The sequence below is a fragment of the Papilio machaon genome, chromosome 4 (assembly GCF_912999745.1).
Source record: "Papilio machaon chromosome 4, ilPapMach1.1, whole genome shotgun sequence".
Classification (NCBI taxonomy): domain Eukaryota; kingdom Metazoa; phylum Arthropoda; class Insecta; order Lepidoptera; family Papilionidae; genus Papilio; species Papilio machaon.
Genome location: NC_059989.1, coordinates 2,759,743 through 2,785,633, shown reverse-complemented (window position 1 = coordinate 2,785,633; position 25,891 = coordinate 2,759,743). Strand labels below are relative to the sequence as shown.

The 25,891-nt window shown below is 34.7% G+C and overlaps 1 protein-coding gene across 1 annotated transcript in view; it reads left to right on the top strand.

The window, feature by feature from the left end:
- Nucleotides 1-2,367: 2,367 nt before the first annotated feature.
- LOC106718382 overlaps nucleotides 2,368-25,891 on the top strand; it is a 38,267-nt gene continuing 14,743 nt past the window's right edge. Inside the window, exons 1-2 of the mRNA XM_014512454.2 lie at nucleotides 2,368-2,487; nucleotides 2,680-2,714. Coding sequence (XP_014367940.2) covers nucleotides 2,368-2,487; nucleotides 2,680-2,714 — 155 coding nt within the window. The remainder of the gene's footprint in view (nucleotides 2,488-2,679; nucleotides 2,715-25,891) is intronic.

The following is a 25,891-nucleotide window of genomic DNA, read 5'->3' as shown; positions in this document are numbered from 1 at the left end:
TGACTATAAACGGAAATATATTATTAAAATAAAATATTGGCAATTCAAATTTTCTGCTGGCAACAAAAGGGGTTTTGTTTCATTTCAATTAAATCGTAATCACAAAGATGTTTCAGACCGCAGCAGTCACTCTATCACCGACGATTTAAACAGATGTCGTGTTAAGGAGGTCCTCTTAGAATATTCGTTTGGAATTTAAATTGTAAATTTTGTGCGGCGGCAGGTGCAGGCTTACGATTGAATGTCGACCTCTCGCTCCTACCCGTGGCAAAAATATATCCGCCCCCTTCGGCACTAACGTACAAAATCAACGCATAATGAATGTCAACAAATAAAACTCGAGCGTTACTAATTACTGGAGCCGCTCAAACGGAGAGAGGCAATCTTTGCACTCTATTGCGGAGCGAAAATCTTGAAGCTAATGGCGTTAATTTAAAAAGAGGCCAATGACTGGGATTTTTCTTTTGCGCAAAACTTTTACGGCTCGTGATTTATTGACTTTACGAAATAGGTTTTATTGCTGAAACTGTATCTTCTGACTTGTTAGATGTGTCAAGTGAGCGATATAAAATGTGAGTCACACACGAGGTCTCTTAAAACTAAACAGAGGGTGTAATTCATTACGGATGGGCAGAGGGATAGCGGCCGCTGGCTAAATTAAACTTTAGCTCATTCTCAGCGTGCGCATTGTGGAAACTGTTTGTGTAGTCCGTTCACGGACGCACGGCTCTTTAATCAATGGAGAAATCGAACGGTATCTTTAAATACACATTTAAATTATAAAGCGTTGCACGTACTGAAGGAATAATAATAACTAAATTATATACTTACCTACACGTAAATAATAACCACGTAAGTATATTTATGTCGATTCAGTAAAGTCGCTCATGTGAAAAATAATCTTGTTTTCAGTTTTGAAAAGTATTTAAAGTCTTGAAGTAATTTTTAACACATTTATTATTGCAGTGCAGAAATTCTCGTTAATCTGTGTCGCATTCCCGTTGCGGTTCACGTGCCGTAGCCAAGTAATTAGCTTTCTAATTTTAAAGAGCGCTACGCTCCGTGCGACCCATCAATCCGCTCCCTTGCCCGCGAACGAATCGATAATAATTAATTATTTTTGACATAATCGCAGCCAAAATTCATTCTGTTTTTGCTAATTCACGACCTTATTATAAAATAGGGACGACGCTTTTTAGATCCGGCCGGATGAAATTGATAAAAAATAAATAAGATTCAATGCAACTTTTCGCTGAGTTATGAAATTTTGGCAGCGGCTTACGACGCCTTTTAGCATCATTAAGATTTTAGTTAAGATAATATTAATGCCGTACAACGATTCTATTGTTGTAAAATTTCTGATGTAGACTAAAGAAACGTTTCTAGTTTAGTTCCCAAGGACGAGAAGTAAACTCGCTATTATTAGTGGTATTTTGATGTTATCAATACGAGGTAGACGTGATATTGAAATGACAAGGGTTCGTTGATATTGACATACATTGACACGTTACTCTGTCTAGTAAAGCAGTACATTTCGGTCTGGGACAAAACCAACCAACCTGTCTGTACCTAATATACACAGTGTATCCCACTTCATATACTGTCACACTAAGTCTTTAAGTGGTCACTCAGACCACCAATTAGTTTACACTTAGTATGACAAATCTACACTAAACAACTGTTTAAGTGACAATTAAATAGTTTTGAGTACAGCAGTATCGATATTAATTCAGGGCTTTGCAAACACAAGTTGGTATTACTCAAAAATACATAATAAAAACATTAGGGCCGGAGGTAAGTTTGCCCCGTAATTAAAGCCAGCGAGGCATGCGTAATGAGAGCAGTGTTTGAACGCTCGCGAATACCAAAGTCCGTGCGGACAAGGCATAGGCAGCCACCTGCCTTTGTTTGTTGTCTAAGACCGCGCTACTTGCTTCACGTTTTGTTTGCTTAGGCCTCTCGACCCCCATAACCCACTTACCATTAATGGCAAATATTCTATCGATGTAACGGTTATAATGTATTTGCAAATTATTTTTAAAATACCTTACAATTTTCCTTAAAATGATCAACGTCAAATCCGACTAAATAGTACAATATAACAAGAAAATAAATTAAAAGTATTATTTCAGTGGATTTTCCAAATTATTAAATATTTTACATCTCAATATTTTCTCAGGGATAAGAATGTATAATCCAATTCTAGAGATACATTAATAATTAATTTACCTTCCAAAATCAGGGTAAGAATCCTTGTGTAAAATTAAATAATATTTTGAGGGGATTAGTATGACGATCGGGCGGACACATGCTAATGCATGAAGTTTTTAATTAAAACCGTCCGCCGTTAAGAGGTAGCCTCAGATAATGGCTGATCCTCAGGAGGGATCCGATATTGGGCATGTGTACGTCGAAGCCGAAGCACAAACATATTTAGGTCCGGTTGCCGTAGTGCTGCCGTTGGCTAATCACTGCCCACTGCCTACTGTATACAGATTTCTTTATGTACTTTCATACCCCTTTCTTGATCGCATTTAATTAAAAAATATATTAACAGCAAGGACTTTATTTGAAGCCTGTATTTTACAATTTAATCAAAAAATATATATGTTTATCAGCTTTTCCTATTTACATTTATGTTAATTATACAAGTAAAATAATATCATATTTTGTTTTCAGATGCTCGAGACTGTGATGACGAAAATAACGATAAGGTAAGTTAATACTTTAATATTTATCTCAAAAATGAATGTTTTAAACAAAAGAAAAACTAAAAAAGAAAAACATTCTCGCCCCAGCTCAATTCAAGTTAACCGTTGAGTTTATGGTTGGTGTGACCGCCAAAAGTCGGAAAGGAAAAGTGCAAGCTTGTTTACTCATATATCAGGGCTTCGGGTCGACATTTCTTTCTGATAAGCCCGACTCCCTTGCTGCCAATAAAGTGATTAAGTCGCAAATCGTACCGCTGCGCTGTTCCTACTCACGATATTTACAATATCCATGTAGGGCTGCCAAATAGTCGACTTTATGACTTTATTCATTTTTTTCGTTGGTTGCTTTATTTTTACTTGAAAATTTAGCAAAAAATAAGTTTAAGTGCTAGCTACACATCTTCTTATCTTAATAATGATACTTCATTAGCTTTTTAAAGTTATTTTTATTAGCTTAGCTTTTTAAAGTTATTTTGCACTTACCAGGATATTTAGCTTTAACTATTGCATAAAAAGAAAATACATAATCGTTAGCACTAAATACATATTACAAAGAATACACTAACAAGATGTAGTTATGATAACTACATCTTTATGCTAGATATGATAAAAATTTATCTGTACCACGCTGAAAATACGTAAAGAGTTTTTTAATGTGCAAAGTCGACATTGTTAAGTTACAATACACACTACACGGCTACTACACCCACACTATCCAGCCAGGCCGGGCCCCGCCGATCGGCTCTATTACAAATAAATTGCCCTTCGAAATCGTTCCGTGTGTTATAAATTTCATACGTGCTGAGAAATGACATACGGTATTATTTATTGCTGACAGTTTTTTTTTTGTATTTCGAGGAAAATACAAAGAAGACATTATTACGTAATTGAACTACGTTTTTTAGAGCTCGCTATAATTCTTACATTTTCATTGATAAAGTTAATTTCATTCTTTTAAGTTACAGCATAAATATCGTAGACTATTGTTTGTCACACTGGAAGAAGGTAACGAAATATCTTTAAAAACAGATGTATTGCCTACAAATAGAAATAAAATTCTAGAAATAGTTTTAAACCTTTTTTTGCGACATATTAAAATGAATTTAACTATACTTTTGATCCACTGATTAAACTGTATGAAACTAAAATGAACTTGTAATAGACATACGATGTATCATATAATTGTCGCTATCAATTTGTGTCAGATAGGTTTAACAAATGCGGAGGTGAACCGACAAACCGCGAGGATAGGCGCGTAATGCTCGGATCGCGTGAAATTGAACAATATCCACCGACGATTGACTCGGCTCAAAGGAAATGAATAGATTTCATTTTAGTGTCATTTGTAGAGCTAATGGCGCCGCCTATTACTGTCGCAGCGGGAGCAGGGGACGGGGGACGTGTAAACACAGCCTTATCTACCGTCAACAGTTGTTAACGATCCAGTATTATAGTTCATTTGTAATTGTTACTTTGTTTCTTTATGTACAAACAAATTATTTAACCCTTTGCTATTGGATAGCTTTATTTTATAAATATAAAACGAACTAGAGTAATATCTTGGGTAATTTTACTATAACAGGCACTTTTAAAAATATAAGACAATATACTTTAATTAAAAAAAAAAACATTAAACTTTACATAAAATTACGTAGACTTCAAGCAGTTGTAGAAGCGGTGAACCAGGCCGCTACGTGTATAGCTACGCGCGTTGCTACGAGCGCCTATGCCGGGTTAATTTGTTACTGCGATGTTTATCGGACCAATCGAGTCCGGTACATTTGTCAGACATATCCACTCGATACGGGATGAGTTTAATTTTGTCCGGGTCGATCAATTCACTACCTAAATAGACGTTTGTTATATCGACATATCTGTAAATAAAGTTTTTTTATTTTTCATTCAAACCTATAATGAGTATATTTTCTCATATTTAACAGAAAAAAAAACGTTTACGAAACTAAAAGACTAAAAATAATTCCTATTAAAAATGTAATTTCTCCTAGTTAAATAATATATAAAAAGAATGGCACATTTTTTATGATTCTCTTTACGTAAATACTAAATGAGACAAATTGGAAGCAAACGACTTTGAAATTACATGAAGAAAATGACACGTCTGCTAGTATAATTTTACTCCTTATAAACTAATAAAAACTATGCCAGGGAGGTATTATCAAAAAATTGGCTTTATTATCAAACTATCCAGTAGCATAACTATCTTGATCGAATAAAAAATTAACGTAACAACAAGGGTGACCGCACGTTACGCGGACAAATTGGTTCAATCGTTCAGCACACGGCCCGCGGCTGAACCGATTCGGACGGCCAAAGGTATTATTTGATAACTGCATTTAATCGCTATACCGTTTTGCTTTTATTGTGAAAAAGCGAGGTTTTATTTTATATTTGGAAAATTTCTCTGAAAAATATGAAAATTTTATATTTGTAATAGTTTTTTTTTAAACAGTTATAGAATAGACAAATAGAGTACCAAAAAAATTAAATTATTTATAATGTAGGAAACACACAATAAAACGAAGTCCAAAACTGCAGTTTACATTTTCTTGTGCGTAGCTATCTAAAGGTCCTGTTCCTGTAAAATTTAGTTAGCTATCAAATTTACTTTTAATATTAATATTTAAAATTATTTTAAACTTACAGTTACAGTTTTTGAAAACATGGTACCAATAATAAATTCACTGGCTTCGATTCATTTCAATAAAATTATACAAGAAGACTATGGAAATAAAAATGTTACGGCCGAGTCTGCTGCACGCTAAATAAATTTTGACAAGGTAATGTCTTACAGTTAGAATTTGAACTTTAACACAGAGGCAATAAGGAATCATAAGTGTGTTTAATTTTTCTACGCAAGGAACCACAGGCGCTCCGATCGAGTCACGTTCATTTTTTTAATTCTCCTTCGAGTAACAAAATCAATTAGGCGACGCCAGGGTTATCTACGGTGTAAATTAAAGAAATATATATTCTTATTCGGTTTTTTTTTTTATTTGGATATAAAAAGTTCTTTGAAATTATAAAATGACTGTCCTTTCTGTCAAAAATCGTTGAAAGTATGTCGTCGTTTAATATACGATACTCTTGAAATTGTTTTGTTTTTTAAATACGATTCATCAGATGTTTAAATAAAATATAGCGTTCAGGATGTAGGTGAGTTCACTCATAATTTATACAAAGTAAGTTCTATTCGGTTTTAATATTCTGTTTACTAATATTATAAATGCGAATGTTTAGATGGATGGATGGATGGATGGATGGATATTTGTTTAAAGGTATCTCCGGAACAACTGAACGGATCTTGATGAAATTTGGTACAGATGTAGAATATAGTCTGGAAGAACACACAGGCTACTTATTAATTTTTTTTTAATTCCGCGCGGACGGAGTCGCGGGCGACAGCTAGTAGAATATATATGTAAAATCGTATTATTTCGAAACTGGCTGCAGACCTGAAAAAAAAATATAATTATCTTTCTTACAAAAAGAACAATATTGACTCAATCAATTTTGTTTTACGGCAAATTATTCATCTTGGAGATTTTACAAAACTCGACGTCACGCTCGAGCAGTCAAAAACAATACTTATTCAAATGAAACAAAAAGCAATTAACGGTGGAGATATCCCTCCATCCTCGGAGGATACAAGAGAAGAGAGATTATTGAAAAAATAATTAATAAATATTTATGGCGGGCCACCTGAGGAGCGACACCGCTCGGATTCCGTTTTATCCAGTGCTCGAGTACGCATCTGCAGCGTTAGACTCGAAGGCGGTTTATTACAAATGCAAAATTCTCCATTCATATTCAAAATTTTATATCCCGATGTGGCCGGGAGAGAGCTAATTTATTCGGAGGGAGCGGCCAAGGAGACGTCGCAGCACCTCGCGTCTCGTCTTGGGGAGGATTAGGGAAGGGTTGCGCGCTGCGAAATTGACAGGTGCCCGTCAAAAATTACAATTAATAAACGCGACCGCCGCAACAACCGCCTCAACCGCTGCGACAATTACAATCATTTCCACTGTCATAAATAACATTACCATAGCTAATTTATGATTATAAGTATATAAAAATAATAGATACGATACGAATCTTATATTGTAAACTATTCATCATCAAATATCATTACAATGTACTAAATAAACTTTAATAGCAATATTCTTATTAAATTTAACAGATTAAAGTGCATGAAGTAGACGCCATTCAATTCTAATACTTTTTTTTAATTCACAAGAATTAACTTTGTATTAAACAAAGCACATCACTAGAGTCTGCTATAAGTCCGATATAATATTCTACAAACATCGGGGTGCGCATCGATTACTCGTTTTACAACTCGGATGGCGGTTAATGGCGGTAATCCGCTACTGAGTGCGGTTTAATGCCACAGCACTACATGCGTCCATCACACTAACTGGCAACACTCCAATGACGACTGAACTCAATGAGAAATACACGATTCAAAGTTTAATAGATAGAGTTATGAATACATTCAATATTTTAAGGTAGCAAAGTGATTAACATTTTTTACTACTGCAATTTGTCATATTCCTAAACAATAAAGAGTAAAACGAAAAGAACGAATGCTAATAAATTTGTACAAAATCAGTCGTGATACACTATTTACTCTTTCATGTATTGGAAGTTATCTTAATTTTAGGCAAAAAGGTACTGAACTTACATCATTATCCTTCTTATTCTAACCTGATTATGAGAGTAATTAATATGCAATAAATTAAATTTAAGACCAGGCCGAAAAGTCCACAAATTTCAATGAAGAGTAAAAAAAAAACTGTACCTATCAACTTCCAATTGAACCATCAAATAGATCGTACCGCACATAACAGAGTGGATTTAAACAAACAGCGTACACGGGCCAGAATGATGAATCGTTTTTGTACAATCGTTTGATCTGCGCCAGTAAATGCATTCCGCTGCGTCCGTTGCGTCCGCTAACAAATGACGCCACTTCGTCAAAAGGTCAATACAGACTCAATGAATGTCCGATGGTACTGTTAGTGACGTTCCTTAGGTATCGATAGACATTTAATTAGTTTTTTAGACTATTAAATAACGAACTATTTCTTTCATTATATGATGCTGGAATACAAAAATTTATTTATCTTGGTTTATATAAATTGTTATTACATTTATTATTTCTTAATAGAGCTTAGGACTGGCATATATGACATGTTATGCTTTTATTCAAAGTAATTAGAAAATTCATTAAACAGCCGTAAGCAACTGATACCGCATTACCAGCTAAAATTTTGTTGCAAAAGTAGTAGTTTTAAAGAAATAAATTAATTTAAAAGTATTAAAATCAGAAACGATAATCTAAAAAAAAAAAATCTATTTGAACAAAACGTTCTGTAAATCTGACGATTAATTTGAACATCGATAACAAAATCAAAGCAGCCCTCGCGGTGCAGATAGCGGGCAATATTGATAGCAGACATTTTTCACACTCGGCAATCGTCCGCTCTAGCTCGCTCTGTTTCTATTCAAAGCTTTTCCAGTTTGAATTATTGAAACGAATGACATAACATGATTTTTATTTTAACCAGATAATTAATGCTTAATAATTAAAAAAATTGTCGCTAGCACAACTAACAAATTAAGATTTAATGATGGTTTAGAAATTCACTACTGTAATTTTCGTTCAAGAATTTCCATAAAGTCTGCGTCGTAAATATTTTGTCCGATTACCGTTCGTTCGACAGCCGCGAGGCGTAAGAAAATGTTAATTAACGAATCCATTGTTTTCCCGCCCGCTCCCGGCGGCTCCAAGATGGTGCCGCTTCCGTTTCCGGCGGCCGCCTTCTTTATGTGCGTTTCCCTTATTTTTACGTCAGACGGGGTAGAGGCGGCATTGTAGCGCGCGTCGGAGTATAATGATTTTAATTTCCTCTAATCAAGCCATCGGCTCGGGGCTTAAGAATTCTAAACATGCTCACCGCGAGCGCGACCGCACAGGCTGACAGAAACATCAGCACTTATTCTGATTGCGCCGAGTCGAGTGTGGCGCTGAATAATTAATACGCCTTCATTTTGTTACGCTCCTCTCGCGACACAAAAGGACCGCGTCACGTTCATTTATGATTTGCCAAGTGTTTGTTACCACAATATTTAAACTTTATGCTGGGATTTACACTCTAAAATCATTACCTTTTTTTACCTTATTTTTATTAACTTACAGTGTATCTGAGTCACTCACAGTGATCATAGTACAGTATAGTTTTAAGCACGTTGTTCTGTTTTGTTTTACTAAAGTTTGATTTAATCTATTAATCAGGTTAACATTTGAACTAAACAAAGTTTTATTCACGATAAAATTCAATATAATGTCTTTTGAATATTTTTGTTATAAAACTAATATCATAACGACTATAAACACGATAGCTATTATAAAAAGCACGGCACGAAGTTAAATGATATTGGGGAAGTAAGTCACAACCCTTTCCAGAGCGCGCTAACGACCACATTTCGGTCGCCTAAATCACTACGACGCCACTTGCAATTAATTTTTTGCTTCCATACATCCCTTTAGTGATAAAAAATTTCATAAAAATAAAACTTACTTTCTAAAAAAGATGAATGCAGACAGTTTGGTTTTAATATTTTTTCTATTTTTTTTTTTATTTTTTTTTTTTCATTCCTGGAGCTACACTTTTTTTCGTAAAACTGTTACAGTCCTATAAATATTAACCAGTCAATTATGCTTAAGGTTGATAGCCTCAGTCGAAGTAAATATAATGCTTATAGTTTTTACCTACGCTTATAGTCAATATCATTAAGTATTAGAGTTTAAATATTTATTGAAAGAAGCACAACTTAATAAACACCTTGGACTAAACTCGTAAATGTGCAAATTAAAGTATCATAAAATTTTATCCGCAAATATCGAACAAAAACAGAGTTCGAAAACAAGTACATTACATTTTATATCCACACATTATATTGGTCTGTACAATCTTATCACTGGGGACTTAAGACATACTTATCTTTCTAGAATCGTATAATAAATTTGGTTACTTGATTTTAACCTCAAGTGGTTCGGAAAATAACAACAGTGTCCTTGGATGTCCTTTTGATCAACAGACTAAGTTGTTTAATGTCTGTTTTAATCTATATATATAAAAGAAAGTTGTGTTAGTTACACTATTTATAACTCAAGAACGGCTGAATCGATTTGACTGAAAATTGGTGGGCAGGTAGCTTAGAACCAGGAAAAGGACATAGGATAATTTTTACCCCGTTTTTTATTTTTTATTCCGCGCGGACGGAGTTGCGGGTAAAAGCTAGTTAAATATAAATATTTATTTAATATTTAATTATCTAATATTATTTTCAATTATCTTAAAATTTACTACATAGTATTATAACAGTAACTTCTGATAAATAATGAAGTATACAAAAAATACCTAACACTTCACATGTCAGCGAGTCATTGTCATCGTGTACCTGGCCTAAGCCCACTCACGTGGGGTCGGCGCCGAAAGTTTTATAAACCTTAACTTATTTAGCGATTATTTTAGATTTTATCGTAATCGCTTTCGCATCATCGCTTCAAACAAATCTATGCGTTAAATTTATCTGGAAAATTTATTTCCGAAATACCCTTTGAGGTTTTTCTTTGGTTTTGTAAAAGCGTACCGCCCGCCGCGCCGACCGGCGACGTTTGGTAGCTGAGAGTGCGAGAGCAGCAGCGCGGTAGCGGCCTCTATCTCACAATTAACACAACCCTTGCGCACCGCACTTTGCATTCATATCACACGAAGAACAGAAGCCCCGAATACGAAGACTCGACGCTCGGGAATTAAGCGCGAAAATAACTGGATAGACACAAAATCCTCCATGAATTATGTCACTTTACACGACTACCTAAGTAGTACAAGTAATAAGAAGTTATCTTTATGGGTTTTTAAGATACACAGAAGAAATTCTGTAAATAAACAAATAATTTAGAAACATGGTGTAATGGTGCTGGCAGTAATTAGGTCCTAAAAAGCAGTCCCATAGAGGATGATGCATTATAAGTCCCTTAACTACAAAACTTTACTTACATAATTGTTAACTAGTAGTGCATTTTGCTTGTTCAATCATGTGAAGATTACCTAATTTGATTAAAAAACATCAAAGTGTATTATGCACTAAAACTCCAATGAATGTTCATTAACGTAACATTAAAATAAAATCATCTTGACTTATTTCAACAAAACTAAGCGAACCAACTTCATCTCCCCGACACACTCATAACCCTCGAATAAATAAGGCGCAGCGGCAATAAATGCGAAAAACGATTACAGATCAATGAAGCGTGGCTTCCCTCTCGGGGCGCAAATAAAGCCCAAGTACACACTTCAAATATGCTTTTCTTAATCGTTCTCATAAAACAAAGATCAGCCCGCGGTCTCCCTCGTACGGCGAAAAATTGAAAAAAATATACACCCCTTGCTCATATCGCCTGTCAATCATTGTCGAGTTTAAACACGAGTTATTTTTGAAACAATTTAATTTAATTTAAATTATACACAGGCAATTGTTTTCAGATATAATTCAACCTTAATTTAGCAAGAATTAAAAGGTAACCATTTTTAAACTCATAACACTACGAGTAGTAAGCTAAGTCAAGAATTACACTTCTGAATGAGTTATGTTTCATGTTTTAAACTATACAAAAGAATCTTTTACAAATTTATCATAGTATACGTATTCATATGTACGAGTAACTGGTTTATTAAGATGAAGAAAACTTGTATCATAATTTGTATTATGTATTCACGTTAATTCTTAGAAGAATTTCGCTCACTTTACTGTTAAATCTTTAAAAAAAATATCGGTATCGTTTAAAGAAACCTCTAAGGCGGTATCAGGAATCCTGAAGTAGAATTAGCTTAAAACCTCCCGGCGGATGTGTCATCGTAATTTGTAGGGGAGAGATGACGGATCCGACGCCCCGGGCCTCTGCGAATTATAATACCATAAGCTATTTTAATCTTAACTTAGTTAAAAATCTTGCGGCGGACATTAGCATTAATCACCCGTGACAGCCTTTGTAATGGATATAGTGTAATTAATGTCTCTTGACTTTGATAATAGATTACGTTATTGCCTCATGTGATTTATTAAAATGTTCATAACAATGCCATCTAAAAGTCACATCACTATTATAAGACCAATTAAAATTAAGTAATGACAATCGCCAGTTTATTCAATCCGGTAAATTCAAAGAAATTGAAAACATCTTCATTAGCAAGAATATAATGTCATAGATAAATAATAGACAAACACAAATGTAATATACCGTGAGGTGAAGGAAATATTTGTCTCTGTTCACATTGAAACTAATTTTATATCTAACTAAATTAGAATTATAAATAATCATTCAAAGTGAACAAAATTAAAATATAATTTTCCAAGAAACAAAGGAAATGCCTCATCAAGAACGAAATCTAAAGCTTAATTGAACGTCGACATTGAGAGATTTCAATTCAATTACTAAATCATATTTAACGAAATCCAATCCCCTTTCCCTCGTCAAATAATATTATTTATTCACAAAAAATAATACAAAACGCGGCTACGAGACGCTGAACGCTCTGTTGGTTTAGCGGAGATCATTCCATGTAAAAGTTGGAAGCCGAGGACGAGGACGGAGGCAGGAAGAAAACTTGGATAAGCGAAACCCTCTAAAAATGATTGATGCCATAGAGCGGGCGCGTGCGGGGTGAGGCGAGGCGAGTTGGCTTCGGGACCGCAGAGCGGCGCCTCCACAGCTTATACATTTTAAAACGAATAAACGTCGAACCGCTGCAAATTTGAGAACGAAGATCATTAGCGCTATACCGCATCGAGCGCCCGCCGATTCATTATTACCCGATGGAATTTCGTATTTTTGTTACGGCCCCTACTGTTTTATAGGCTCGCCCGTCAATCATTTCGGTAGAAACGATTAGATTTTAGCATTAAAACTCGCTCCATTCGAGCGGGAGACGTCGATAGCGCAACAAAGGCGATCGATTTGCTCGCATCGTTGATCGACAATTTCCTAACGTATCAGTAGCATTGAACAATTGTGTGAAGACATGTTATTACACGGAGCATTTAGGAGCTAACGAGCACTAACGTCGTTTGTTTCTGGAGAGTCTTTGTTCGGAATATAACAATTAGGCAGACAAAGCGGCCGGTGGCGGTCGGTGTTATCGCGGTGATTCGCGGCGCGGTACAATGCGATGCTGCACAATGCAGCCTCAATATCTTTGTACCTTACCCGCCGCACTGCACCGCACCGCACCGCACCGCACCGCACCGCGCCGCGCTGCCTGCTGAGGCCGATGCACTCGCTTGTTGAATCAGACTCCTCGCCTACACTCCTTTAACTTGATACCAACATATTAAATGTAGACATTTCATTGAAACCACAGAGTTAGAAATAATTTGAAATAACACGATATATTATTTGTTGAAAACTTTTGACATTCATATGTGCGATAATTCAAATTCATTAAAGATCTTTAAGTGAGCATTAATTATATCAAAGGAATACTTATATTGATTAGTGCAGGTGTCCCGTAATAACATCTTGTTAGCAAGGAAGGCATCAAATCTATGAGGAAAAAATTAATTCCTATCACCTTAAATCTTCCTAATGTAGTAAAATGAGGTTTAATTAATTTAAGATATAGTTGTGCAGCTGCAGTAAGTTAGCATCCGTGGATAGCGGCACCTCAAGGCGTCGGGAAGCTCTTTGTGCTCACTTCCTGCTTCCGACCGTCGCTCACGACACTCGCCTCTCTACATTCAATGTTCATTTGATGTCCTCTGCAAAATCTCTCTCCATATGTACATTTTACATATAATACTAAAGTTTATTATTATGTGCTCATAGTTTTTTTATGCTAGTGTTACTTATGACTTTGTTTTTCAATCTAGAAAGATAAAAGTAAGACGTCATTTTTCAAATGTTAACATAAGAGAAAATACAATTTAAATCTAACTTAAAGCATAGTTTATGAATTTACTTTTTGAGTGGATCTGGTAATTGGTGAACCTATTGTTCGTAATTTTTTTTTTTTTAAACTGTCTTCCTCACAAAAAATGATTTAACTATAATAAATTATGCGTGTGCTTTTGTATCAAATTTTTCTTATTCTAAATCAGAGAGTAGTTGCCAAAGTGCCATTAACAAATAGCAACACAGTTCACAAAATATTGTACCACACTAACCTCGAATCTGCGTAATCAAATTGAGCATTTAATTGCCTCGTTATTTACTGTCATTTACAATTCGCGTGGCATTGATGCGTGACGTAGCGATGTCACGACGTCGACACCTGCGGTTATACGGATGTACGATGTGCCGAGTTTAATCGTATAAAGAGCTAATTGTCTGTGCGGATTCGCAGGTAAACACACAACCACCGACATTTACACACAACCACATACAGCCGGGAGCTACGAATGTGAACTTTTGATATGAGTGAACATAAGAAATTGTACTCAGTCTTAGTTTACCTTTTAGTGTAATCCCGACTCAAAATACCTACATTTATTTATAGATATAACGTTTAATATATGAATGAATTTTATATTTGTTACATTTTTCAAGAGACTGAGCGCTGAACTTACGTTATTAAATAGATGAAAAAAGAAATTTGGTAGTAAAACCAACCAAGTAAAATATTTTACTACATCATCTATTAGAAGAGAACTTTTTCACGACATTCCCACAATTATGTCCAAAAATCGAAACATCATATTTTAAAATTATTCGTATAATTTTAATTAAAATATATACATACGCACATGGATTTAATTTACCACCTTTACTATTTCGTAGATCCTTGCCATACATGCGTTTGCGTAAATGTTAAATCGTTGATCGTGAACATTTAGTTAATTCGACAAAGTGATTTAATACCCACTGATATTTATTGCGGAAACGGTTACGTTTGATGTCAATTTAACTAACTTATGTAAATTGGTAACCATAATTCCAATATAGTGTATTTATTATTATGAAAACATCGATACGCGTGCAATATGAGGACCTGGCAGGGTAGGCATAGGAAGGGGAAAACCTTTCCTCTGTACGTCATCTCCTCTGTCTATGAAATATATCCAATGCATCTGCAACTTTTTAACATATTATACATGATTATGGACAGCGATTACTTTGCTATTTTAGCAATTTCAGATGGCTGCTTATTCCTTTGCCATTATTTACTTTAAAAAATATCACATTTGCCATATTTAAAAAGGTAGGCAAATGTTAAATTCAATAATAATGTAATGCGTCGAACAATATAGAAAATGTTCAAAAGTTTTAGTTTATAACAGTGTCGTTTGATCGTAAAATAACGCGTAAAACCAAATTCTCGACGTAATTTACGATCCTTTGGGATATTCCTGTTTGACGTAAAGGGGATATTTAGCTGAATGAAAACACAAAGCAAATATAAGCGTGTATAAAAATCGGAGTTATGTTTTATAGTGGACGTGCAGTGAATAAGGGCGCCAAGAAGAATTTAAGTGCCGTCTACCTATGAGGTTTTTGAATTATATTTAAATTCCTTAAAGTTAAAATAATTCGTTGCTTAAAAGTAAACTTATCCTTAAGTGTAAATCGTTAGCTTTATTATTTGGCAGCTAGAGTAACTACATTCCAGCTACATAAAAAATTAACCAGCATTTTGTTAAAATTGGAAAATATTAATTCTTTCTAAAACCAAAAAAAATTATATATTAAATTGGATATTTGTAATTAAAATTATTAATTATGTGAATTCATTAGTTTTTATCAACAAATCTCTGTATTTTATAATATTAGTAGAGGTAAGTAAATGTTCGACGTAGCAAGACGGTACTTTGGAGCCCGCCGATGTCGGCTTTCGGCAATTCTTTATTATTCATGGGACGATCTTGCTCGCAGAGTGTTTTATATGAGCGACGATCGAGTATCAATTTGTAGCGAACGGCCCGTATTAGCATTTCCCGCGACGCCTACGTACATTGTTTCACAAAGGGCAGCTACAAAAAACTTTTTTACCTCATTTAAATAATTGTTTAGCGTGGGTTTATCTACACATTTACAATAAGTTTTACATTGTTCTATATATTCAAAGTCTATTTTCGTTATTATTATTAAGTAAACATACTCGTATATAGTCTGAAATAACAATGTAATATTTTTGGTCATGAAGAGTAGAAACCTTGTTAGTAAATATATATTTAACTGAGGTGTAGAAAGCTTTTTTAAAGACATATAAATACATGATAATTAAATTAATAAAATCGGTCTCAGTAGTGCAAGGATAATCAGAGTTAGTTCATTAGAAATTCAATGTTTAATGACAACACTACATTATTAGACGCTGTAATCGTTGGTTTCTGAGAACAAAATCCCTATTTAAAACATATCAACATCCCTCTCATTATCATGACAAGACAGAGATGTTTTATACAGGGATTTTGGTATCAGAAACCAACGATAAGTAAGTATCATTAAATAGAACATTGTCAGTAATTAAAGAAGCGAGACAGTATCGCGAGCTTTAGAAAACGCAAATCCCACAAAGGCCGCTCTCAGCTCATTTGAGTCGTGTCTCGCAGCAAAGCTAACAATACGTCGAGTAGTGCGCGTTTATGAGTGTTAGTTAAAGATACGATAAAGACGGCGGAGACGGCGGCGGCTAAATTGCCTCTTACCAGCTACAGCGCTGAATGCATTCTAATATCTATATCTTAATACATTCAGTTTCTCTAATTAAAGACGATGTTATCGATAAATTGTTTACATCAAAACACGTTCGTTTAAAGATTTTGGTTACTAAAATGTTTTACTATTTATTAAGGAAACCAGCAACTGACTGGAAGTATTGATACGTTGACGTTCTTACGTAAACAAGTCTTCGTCTTAAAAGTGAATATAGAGTAGGAATATATTATGTCATGTAATCTTACTATCCTAATATTATTAATGCGAATGTATAAATGGTTGGATGGATGGATGGATGAACGGATCTTGAGGAAAACTTATCACAGATGTAGAAAATAGTCTGGAAAAACACATAGGCCACTTTTTTAATTCCGCGCGGACAGAGTCGCAGGCGACAGTTAGTTATAAATGCGAATGTTTAAATGGATGGATAGATGTTTGCTTGAAGGTATGTCCGTGACGGCTCAACGGATTTTGATGAAATTTGGCACAGATGTAGGATATAGTCTGGGAGAATATATAGGATATTTATTTACTTTTTTTTAATGCCGCGCGGACGGTGTTGCGGGCGACACCAAGTTAAGGATTACTTAATATACAAGTATGAAATCTATCATGTTGTTATCAAATTCAAGAAACATTTATGACATTAGATTAATTCTATAATACACTAAAATATTTTTGTGAATAAAAGTTAGTTGAATTCATTCAAGGGATCAAAATATCAGAACTAAATTTCAAATTCTTTGTTTTGATAACAAAAGGCTTAGAATGAGACTATGTTAATAAATGAACATTCATTTCAACGCAGATGTACATAGTTCAAATAACAAGGGGTTGTTAATTTAAATTTAGTATCATGACTCCGCGTAATGAACGGGAAGACGATTGTTATAATGGCGTTGAAAATGTCGCTAAGTCACAAGTCTTGCCTTTCTCCAATATTACAACTCTAATGGTAGTTTACATTTTGACTATGAATATTTCCATAATACTTTAAACTAGTTAATAAGCAACAGTTATTAATTTTTATTTGTTATTCTAAAAGACCTAGGTTTGATCTCGGACCTAAGACAAATTAGTAAAAAATCGCATGTTTGCGTCGCAAATTTTATGCCTGAGAAGAAAATTCGAATTTAAATGTCTAACGCACTGTGTACTTCTTAACCCAGTATGCTAATACGCCAATCTTTGAATCACATTTGTTCGTCTAGTATAATGCAAATGACAACGAGCAATTTTTAATTAGCAAGACGTCTGAGCATCCGTCTGCAGGCGAGCAGTCGTGTGACGTCACACTCAACGTCGGGGAGCAGTTAAGTGTGGCATTTTACGGCTTTTATGCATATTTGATGGCGCCGCCATAATCTCTGCGGCGAGAGGGGAACACTCGGCGCGCCCGACTCCCATCTCACCTGTATCGGATATGAATGGCTGTTAACTTATGTCGCCGCCGTGAAAATTATACTTAGGATAAGCTACGTTCTAAGGGTAGCATGTGCACGAATCTTTCTCACGCAATGTCTTTCACGTGAGAATAATTAATTATGAGGTTAATATTTTGTGTTATTTTATTTTATTCCTATTAAAAAAATAAATAAAATTTGTTTTATTTGCTTTTCATTATCAGACAAAATAATACATCTCGTATCATCACACTGACCATGTGGTTTAATTATTGAAAATTAAATTTAGTAATAATACGTAATTCTATATTGTACTCATTACATATTCAAAATTCGTTCGACGACTTGAAACATTTAAATAATCCGTAGTTTAAAAGGCAAAGCCCGACGAATTCGAAAATAATTACAGGAATTAGACGCGTGCTAAGAGGGCCGTATCAATTACAGGCGGTGAGCAAACAGGGCATTACGTGCTCAATATTAAAATCAAATTTACGGACCGCCCCCGTTTCTGAGCGGCCTAACCAACGGCACTAGAACGTGGCCGCACTTTGACATGTGGATTGAACAGTAGACGGGTACAGACAGAAAAAGGGTAGCTTTTGTTTTTCTGACTTGTGATCAAATATTTTTTTTTTATTTAAAAACAACTGCAATTGTATAGTATTTTAAGAAAATGATTCATGCGCACTTTTCGGAAGGGTACCCATTGTTTTTTTTTTTATTTAAACAACTGCATAGCATCCTTACAGTTTACAACCAAATTGACACTGTACTCACTTTATATAATAGTTTGTTTTCATTTATGTTGAAACGTATCCATTTCAGTAATAATAGTATCCATAATCCATGATAGATTACGTAACCAAATTTTAATATTGCGTTAGTATTCAGATGCTATTTGTAACTTTTTCTAACTAACTAATTTTAACTAATTTCAACATAACTTAAGCAACTCACTGTCGAAAGAAACCTCATAAAATTAAATGATTTCCAAAGATTTTACCCAACCATATATTTTTAGAATACAATTGCGCAAAGAAAATAAATCCCAGTTTGCGTAAGTTGAAAAAAAATTTCAACATCGGTTTAGAAATTTTTACCTTCAATCCGTACTTAGAAAAGTTTGTATGGTCGCGCAACATCAATTAAAATCGTATTTCGAAATCGGGTGTACACGTAATGCCGTCATTTTCATCAACCATGGATTTAGCAATTGATATTATTATTTCGTGTGCTTGGAATTATCAATAACTAGCTATCGCCCGCGACTCCGTCCGCGCGGAACAAAAAAATAGAAAACGGGGTAAAAATTATCCTATGTCCGTTTCCTGGTTCTAAGCTACCTTCCCACCAATTTTCAGTCAAATCGATTCAGCCGTTCTTGAGTTATAAATAGTGTAACTAACACGACTTTCTTTTATATATATAGATATATATTTTTGCATTTTACATTCAATTGTTATCATTTACGAGTGGGTTATATATACGTGTCCAATTAATATAAGTATCTTTAAAAAATTTACAGTACTTCGGTTTTTGTAATATAATATCATTTTGGTAATCAAATTTAAAAAAAAATATATGTTGTTTCAGATTTTCAACAGAGAAGAAATAACGCACAAAATATTTCGTCCGTCCACTTCTACAATGTAAGTTGCAAAATATACTTTCTGACAGTTAAAATTAAATTCAAATTAATATGTTAGGTCATTTGTATTACATAGAAAACGGGTAACTCAAGAGCTTTTATAGACCATAATAACAATTATTATCAACGATGTTTCCAGAAGCAATCAGTTCAAATCAATCTTAACAATTTAGTTAAAACTTCAGCGAAGTAACTATCGATGGTGAATTATATAAAGATGTTTTTTTCATCTTAAAAACAATGTTGGAAACTTACATACATAATAATAAGAAGACCTTATAAACAATGGGATTTGCAAAACAAAACTGTCTATGTCATTTTCATATCAGTATTTTTAAAGAATAGGTTTCAAATGTAGGTAAAAAGAAAGTCCCGGAATACAAATGTCTGTGGGCCGGCAAAATGGGTGTGGCCAAATACCTAGATGTCCTGCTCTACTAGTTTTATGCGAGAATGAACTGTAAGATAGAAAATATACAATAAATTATTAAGTAAAAGTTATATGACATTATTTATACAACAATTATGATGCTATAAACTTATAAGCAATTTAAAAAAAAGTAAATAAACATCATGTACATACAAGTTGCTACTTTTATTTTGCTTGATTATTTTAATGAAGATTTATATCGCATATAAATAATGAAAACGTTTTAATTATTACACGTGTCTCTTAATGGCACTAGCAGAGATACGCGCAGTTATAAGTCGCAAGCCCGGGGCCGTACATTATTCTCAACCATAAAATGGCTTGCAATTGTCGCGAGCGATATTTATTTATGTATATTTATGTAACTTGCATAAATATGTGCGAGGGAGCGCGTGATCCTCGACTCGCGGTAATTATTGCGTGACTTATTGGCGAAGGAAGATAACACGTACTTCGACCAAAATGTATAGATCTGTGTAAACATTAAGGGAATGCTCACCTTTATCAACTTATCGGAACAAATAGGGCGCATGACAGGTCACGGTAGGGTGGTAGCGACAACGCGCCGAGGGCTGTGGCAGCTTTATCTGCGCTCTTGACTGTTTGATCGTGACTCTCCGTTCGAGATTTTAATAATTACTTTGATTATGAGAACAAATCGTACTTTGCGTTTATTGAACCTTTAAAAGGAAGTTTTAGAAAATGACGGTAATTTAAACCCCATAGTAAATACATAGCTTATTTTTAGATATTGCTTCAGATAATAAATTAATCAATTTACAAAAAGTTCTCTATGAGTCTGATTTAAAATGGAATGATTCCTCGCTATTTCGACGAATTCAGGTGGCCGTTTGCTGGTTTGCCACCTTATGATATAAAAAAAAGAAATGATTAATTTTCAGTTCTACTCTTTTTATACTCTATAATACTACAAATTGTACACTGACAACAACAAAACAAACTAATTTGCTAATTTCTTAACAGAGCAACTGTAAACAAGATATTGTTTTCAAAGTTACACACAAAAAATAATAAGAATTCGTTTGGACTGTAGGTCCAAAAAAACAAAATGAGTTGTTTAGAACTCTTCAAAAGTTTTTGCCATAAAGCAGCAAAGTTTCAAAGAAACGAATGCATTAAAGCCGGCCGCAATCCGATCCAATAGTAATATCGCACTTCCAGACATGGAAAGTTAGTATGCATTGACTTTGAAAAGTCGTCCAAAACTAAGTTGGGTTATGTTTATGAAACTATTCGGATGCGGGCGTGTGCCGCCAATACACATGCAAGAACTCGCGCCGACTCCAGCCGGAGTTCGCTAAGTGGAACAGATGTAAAACAAAGTAGCAAAGGGTCTAGGAACTCAGTGGGTACGCGGCAACTATACGCCGTCGGAACATATGTTCCGCGATAGGCGCTGCGCGGCCTCGCAACTTTGACAGTTTAATTTAGGAGCCGCGGCCGACGACCGACGACCGGAGACGATTTATAAATAGCTTAAACTAGGTCCAACTAAAGTAACGCGGCGGATGATAACAGAGCGCCTACACTGCGCCCCTCCCGCGTCCGTCCAGCACCCCGCGGCCCCGCTCAGATAAACTTTTAAAATGACTTTGGAAGCTTTTGAGCGTTTAATCGGTAAAGTTGTACAGACAGACAGTTCGGGCACAATCCTTGAACCGCTTGCGCCGGCGACGGCGGCCGCAAAACTTTGTTTTACAGGACTACTTTTCTTCTTGTTTCAAGGTTGGACTCTTAAAACAAACTCCGGTTCGACGGAGTTCGTGAACTCGGGCGCCAACAATTTACAAATTTCTCTCTTTCATAACAACTAACTGCCGCTCGGAGCGCGGCGAAAGTTGTCCTGCGTAGATCTTAATCGCATTGTCTGTTGCGCTCGCGGTGCGAACAGCTGATTGTGACGACACGATTCCACTAACTTTCGCATCGATTCGCGAACGATGCGTGCTTTACTACTACTTTGTTTACCATGCAGTCATTATTTATGATACTCCTTTTAACTCGATACGTAAACGTTGACAGTTATCTCCCATGTATGGTGTAGATAGAAAATTAAAACAGACATATCGTCCACCGCCCACCCCAATCGTTCAATTTATTTAAGTGACATTGATAGCATCGAAATGGCCCAAAAACTTGTCTGTCGAATTTGACGGCGCGCCCCCGGCGTCAGCGGCCGGCGTCCGGCGGGTGACTTCTTTTTTCAGTCGACGCCTCACCTGCCGGGCCCGTAATTGATTCCGAGTGAAAAATACTGATTGGCTTTTAATACAAATATACCTTCAAAATGCCAAATGTTTTATTTTTTTATATCTGTCTCGAAATTATTTTCTATTCAAAAGTTTATGTTACGGCTGTTAACAGAAACAAAAATAATAAATTAAAGTAAATTTAAGTGTTTTGTAACGCATCAATATATCAATCTGACGTTTTAGGTAGTACTGCAAAATAGTAACATAAGTTATAATGCAGTACCTATTTGGTATTGCGCGTAAATTTTACGTAACTAGAAATAAATAGGTTGCGGGTGTGTGGGGCGGGGCGGCGTGGGCGCGGCGTGCGCGCGCACGAGCCTCCGCCGGCCCCGCGCGGTGCGGCGCGGCCTCCGCGTAGTCCGCGAGTCGCGCCCCGCGAGCCGCCCGCGCCCACGGCCTCGCTCCGACCCTCCTAGCTGCGACCTGTGGCCTACGGACAAACTTTTCTCACGTAGCACCGCTACGAAGTGCTACGCGTTACTTGCTCGCTACAAAACTTTGAACGCTAAACGCGGTGATTTTTGTGAAGTGTAGTTTTTTTTTTTGATAGTGTTTTCGTGAATTAGTAAATAAAAACTATTGTGCGTGATGCGGGTTCGACCCCCCGTTTCATAAAAATGTCAGCACTCGTACGACCTGTCTGGTAAGTTAATTAAAAAAAATCTCTCGGTACTTGTTAACGTCTAACAACGAGATAAACATAAAACAGGTAACATTTTTGTTGCGTTGTGTATTAAATGATTTAAAAAAAAATCGGGACTTTATAATTTCAGCAGTGCATTTTCTACGTCGGTGAATTACGCAAGAAGTTTGAAGAGATTTAAAAATAAAACGTTAAAGCACAAATCCCACGCTCGTAAAACCATTTCACAAATGCTTTCAAAAAATGTTGATGAATATTAATATTACTTCTTTTAGTAAATATATTTGCGGTATTCGTAACAGATGACTATGGAACGAGATATTTAAAAATATACAAGTGTCAGTTTGAGTTATTTAAACTTTTTTTTTTCAATTACTAATAAGTAGAAAATAATTTTACTTCACCGCATATTATTTACTTTCTTTATTTTCTTTCATTACGAGAACTATCAAGTAGAATTTGATTGATTTTTTTCAATAAAATATTTATGTTTGGAATTTAAATATTAATCGAACAATTTAACTTAATTAAATATAAAAAATACAGTTTTTAAATGTTATTGTAAAACTTTAATGAAACCAAGGCAAGGGGTTGTTTAGATCCCATTATTTATTACATAGCTTTACTACAACTGTAGGTTAAAGATAAAAAACGTGTTGTTCATGTTATTTGGTTTAGTAAAGAAAATAATAAGTAGTTTTTTTTAATGTTTTGTCTTTGAAAATGTCAAATTTGAATACATTCAAAGACGCTGTCTTTTTTATTTAGAACAAAACGTATTATAACATTTATGTAGAATGTAAAATGTTTTAAAATTCCATAAACCTTACTTAAAAAACCAGTGTAATTTGAATTACAAAGATCGTGGTATTCATAAACTTTGAGTTTTAAATTTTGGCGAACTTATTTTGTGTTACTTAGTTTAGTTACTTATTTTTTACGATAGCAAATAATACAATTAAAAAACGTAAATTTCATAGTTATTTTTGTTTTAGCTTCACAACTTTAATTATAAAATATATGATAAAATATAACACAATAACAACATTTAAAATTATATCAACTTCTATATTTAAAAAATTAAAACGCAAAAGTTTACGTTCCAATTAACTTAAACGCAGGTGAGGTAGATAAAGCGATTTCACGTGTGACGCCTCCAACACTGCCCCGATCAGATAGCCAGCTCAAATTGTTTCCACGGCACCGGTCATATCTGATGGGCACCTTCCCACAGGTTTTCATTTGTGCCACAATTCTAACACAACGAGATTTTACTAACGCGTACAATTTTAATGCTATAAACGTCTATTTCACTTACTTAAAAGTTGAAAGTACTTAACTAAAATATGAAACAAATATTTACGATATTTTATGAGTACATTTTGATATTTAAATATGAGTTTATTACAAATAAACGTTGTCACTACTTACGACATAGGATATATATATTTATAATGGAGTAAATATCACATTGTATTTATATGAATAGGTAACTTAATACATCAAGCAATATAAGTAAATATTTGTTCATGTTCGTAAATCTATCAGACAATGGTTTATTAACCAACATACTGATAGGCAAGTTATTTCATACAATATTTGCAGCATTGCAAGATTTCAATTTCAACGCAATCACAATCAACAAGATAAAATTATAGCGAAAATATACAATAGAGAGAAACATCATATCTTAACATTATTTTCTACAAAATATGTAATGGAAACTCCTTAAAAATAAAATAAACAACACAATCTTGTACAGTCAAAACGAAAAACAACAAGTAACGTTCAATTGTTTAAATGTACATTAACAATACGAGGCGAGCGGAGTTCGCACGAGGCACGTACGTGCCCGCGTACACAAGGGTCCCGACACGGCGCACAACATGATAACCCTCGCCTCGAGCAGCGGGTCTCCTGCCTCGAGTGCACTACGTGTATAGGGCTGAACATTCTCTATTTTATAAATTTTCACGATTATAATATTGGAACAAAAAAAAAATGATATTATGTAAAAACTATTAGTCGGAAAATGAAGAACAAAATTCATACGTAACATGTCTTGAAGTGGTCCTTGTTAACTTGACGGCAGTACTAATTTAAATATTTTTTTTACCGACACTTTTTATAGTATATGGGGATTTTTCACATAATAAAATCTGTCAACTATTTTATCTTACTGATATTATAAAAGCGAATGTTTTGATGGATGAATGGATAGACGTTTGTTTGTAGTTTTATCCAGAACAGCTACATGGATCTCGATGAAATTTAGCATAGAGGTGGATCATAGTCTAAGAGAACACATATGTTACTGATTAAGTTTTCTTTTGATTCCGCGCTGACGGATCCGCGGGCGTTAGCTAGTATCTCTATAATTTTGCCAACCCTACACCTGCAGTAGGGTAAGGGCCGTTCACATTGTACCGCGCTATACCATTAGCCCACTTACTAAGAGCGAATTTAACTATTGCACTATTGATTTTTCACTCCAAAATGGGGTCTTACTTACTGTGGAGTAAACACCCCTTGGCACACAAAAGACACAGGTTTTTTATTTGTCACAACAATCTTTTCGTGTAAATTCGTAATAACCTTTTATAGTTTGATTGCATTATACGATTATTTTTAATTTACATAAATTTTACACATCTTATTGGACTTGGATTACAATTTTGAAATATTTGGTTTTTATTTACTTTCTAAAAAAGAACGATAAATATTTTATAATTAAACGTATACACGAATAAATATTATTCAAAAATATATATGTATTATTTAAAAGTATATATTCGTTTCGGATGAAAGAAGATTGCATGTAGCTGAGATGCGTATGCTAAGATGGATGTGTGGTGTGACAAGAAAAGATAAAGTTAAGAATGTGCATATCAGAGGAAGTTTGAAAGTAGCGCCAGTTATCGAGAAATTGAGGAGCAGAAGGTTAGCGTGGTTTGGACATGTTATGCGGAGGGTGATAATCATAAAAACAAAAAAGTAATGAGATTGAATGTCGATGGCTATAAAGGTAGAGGA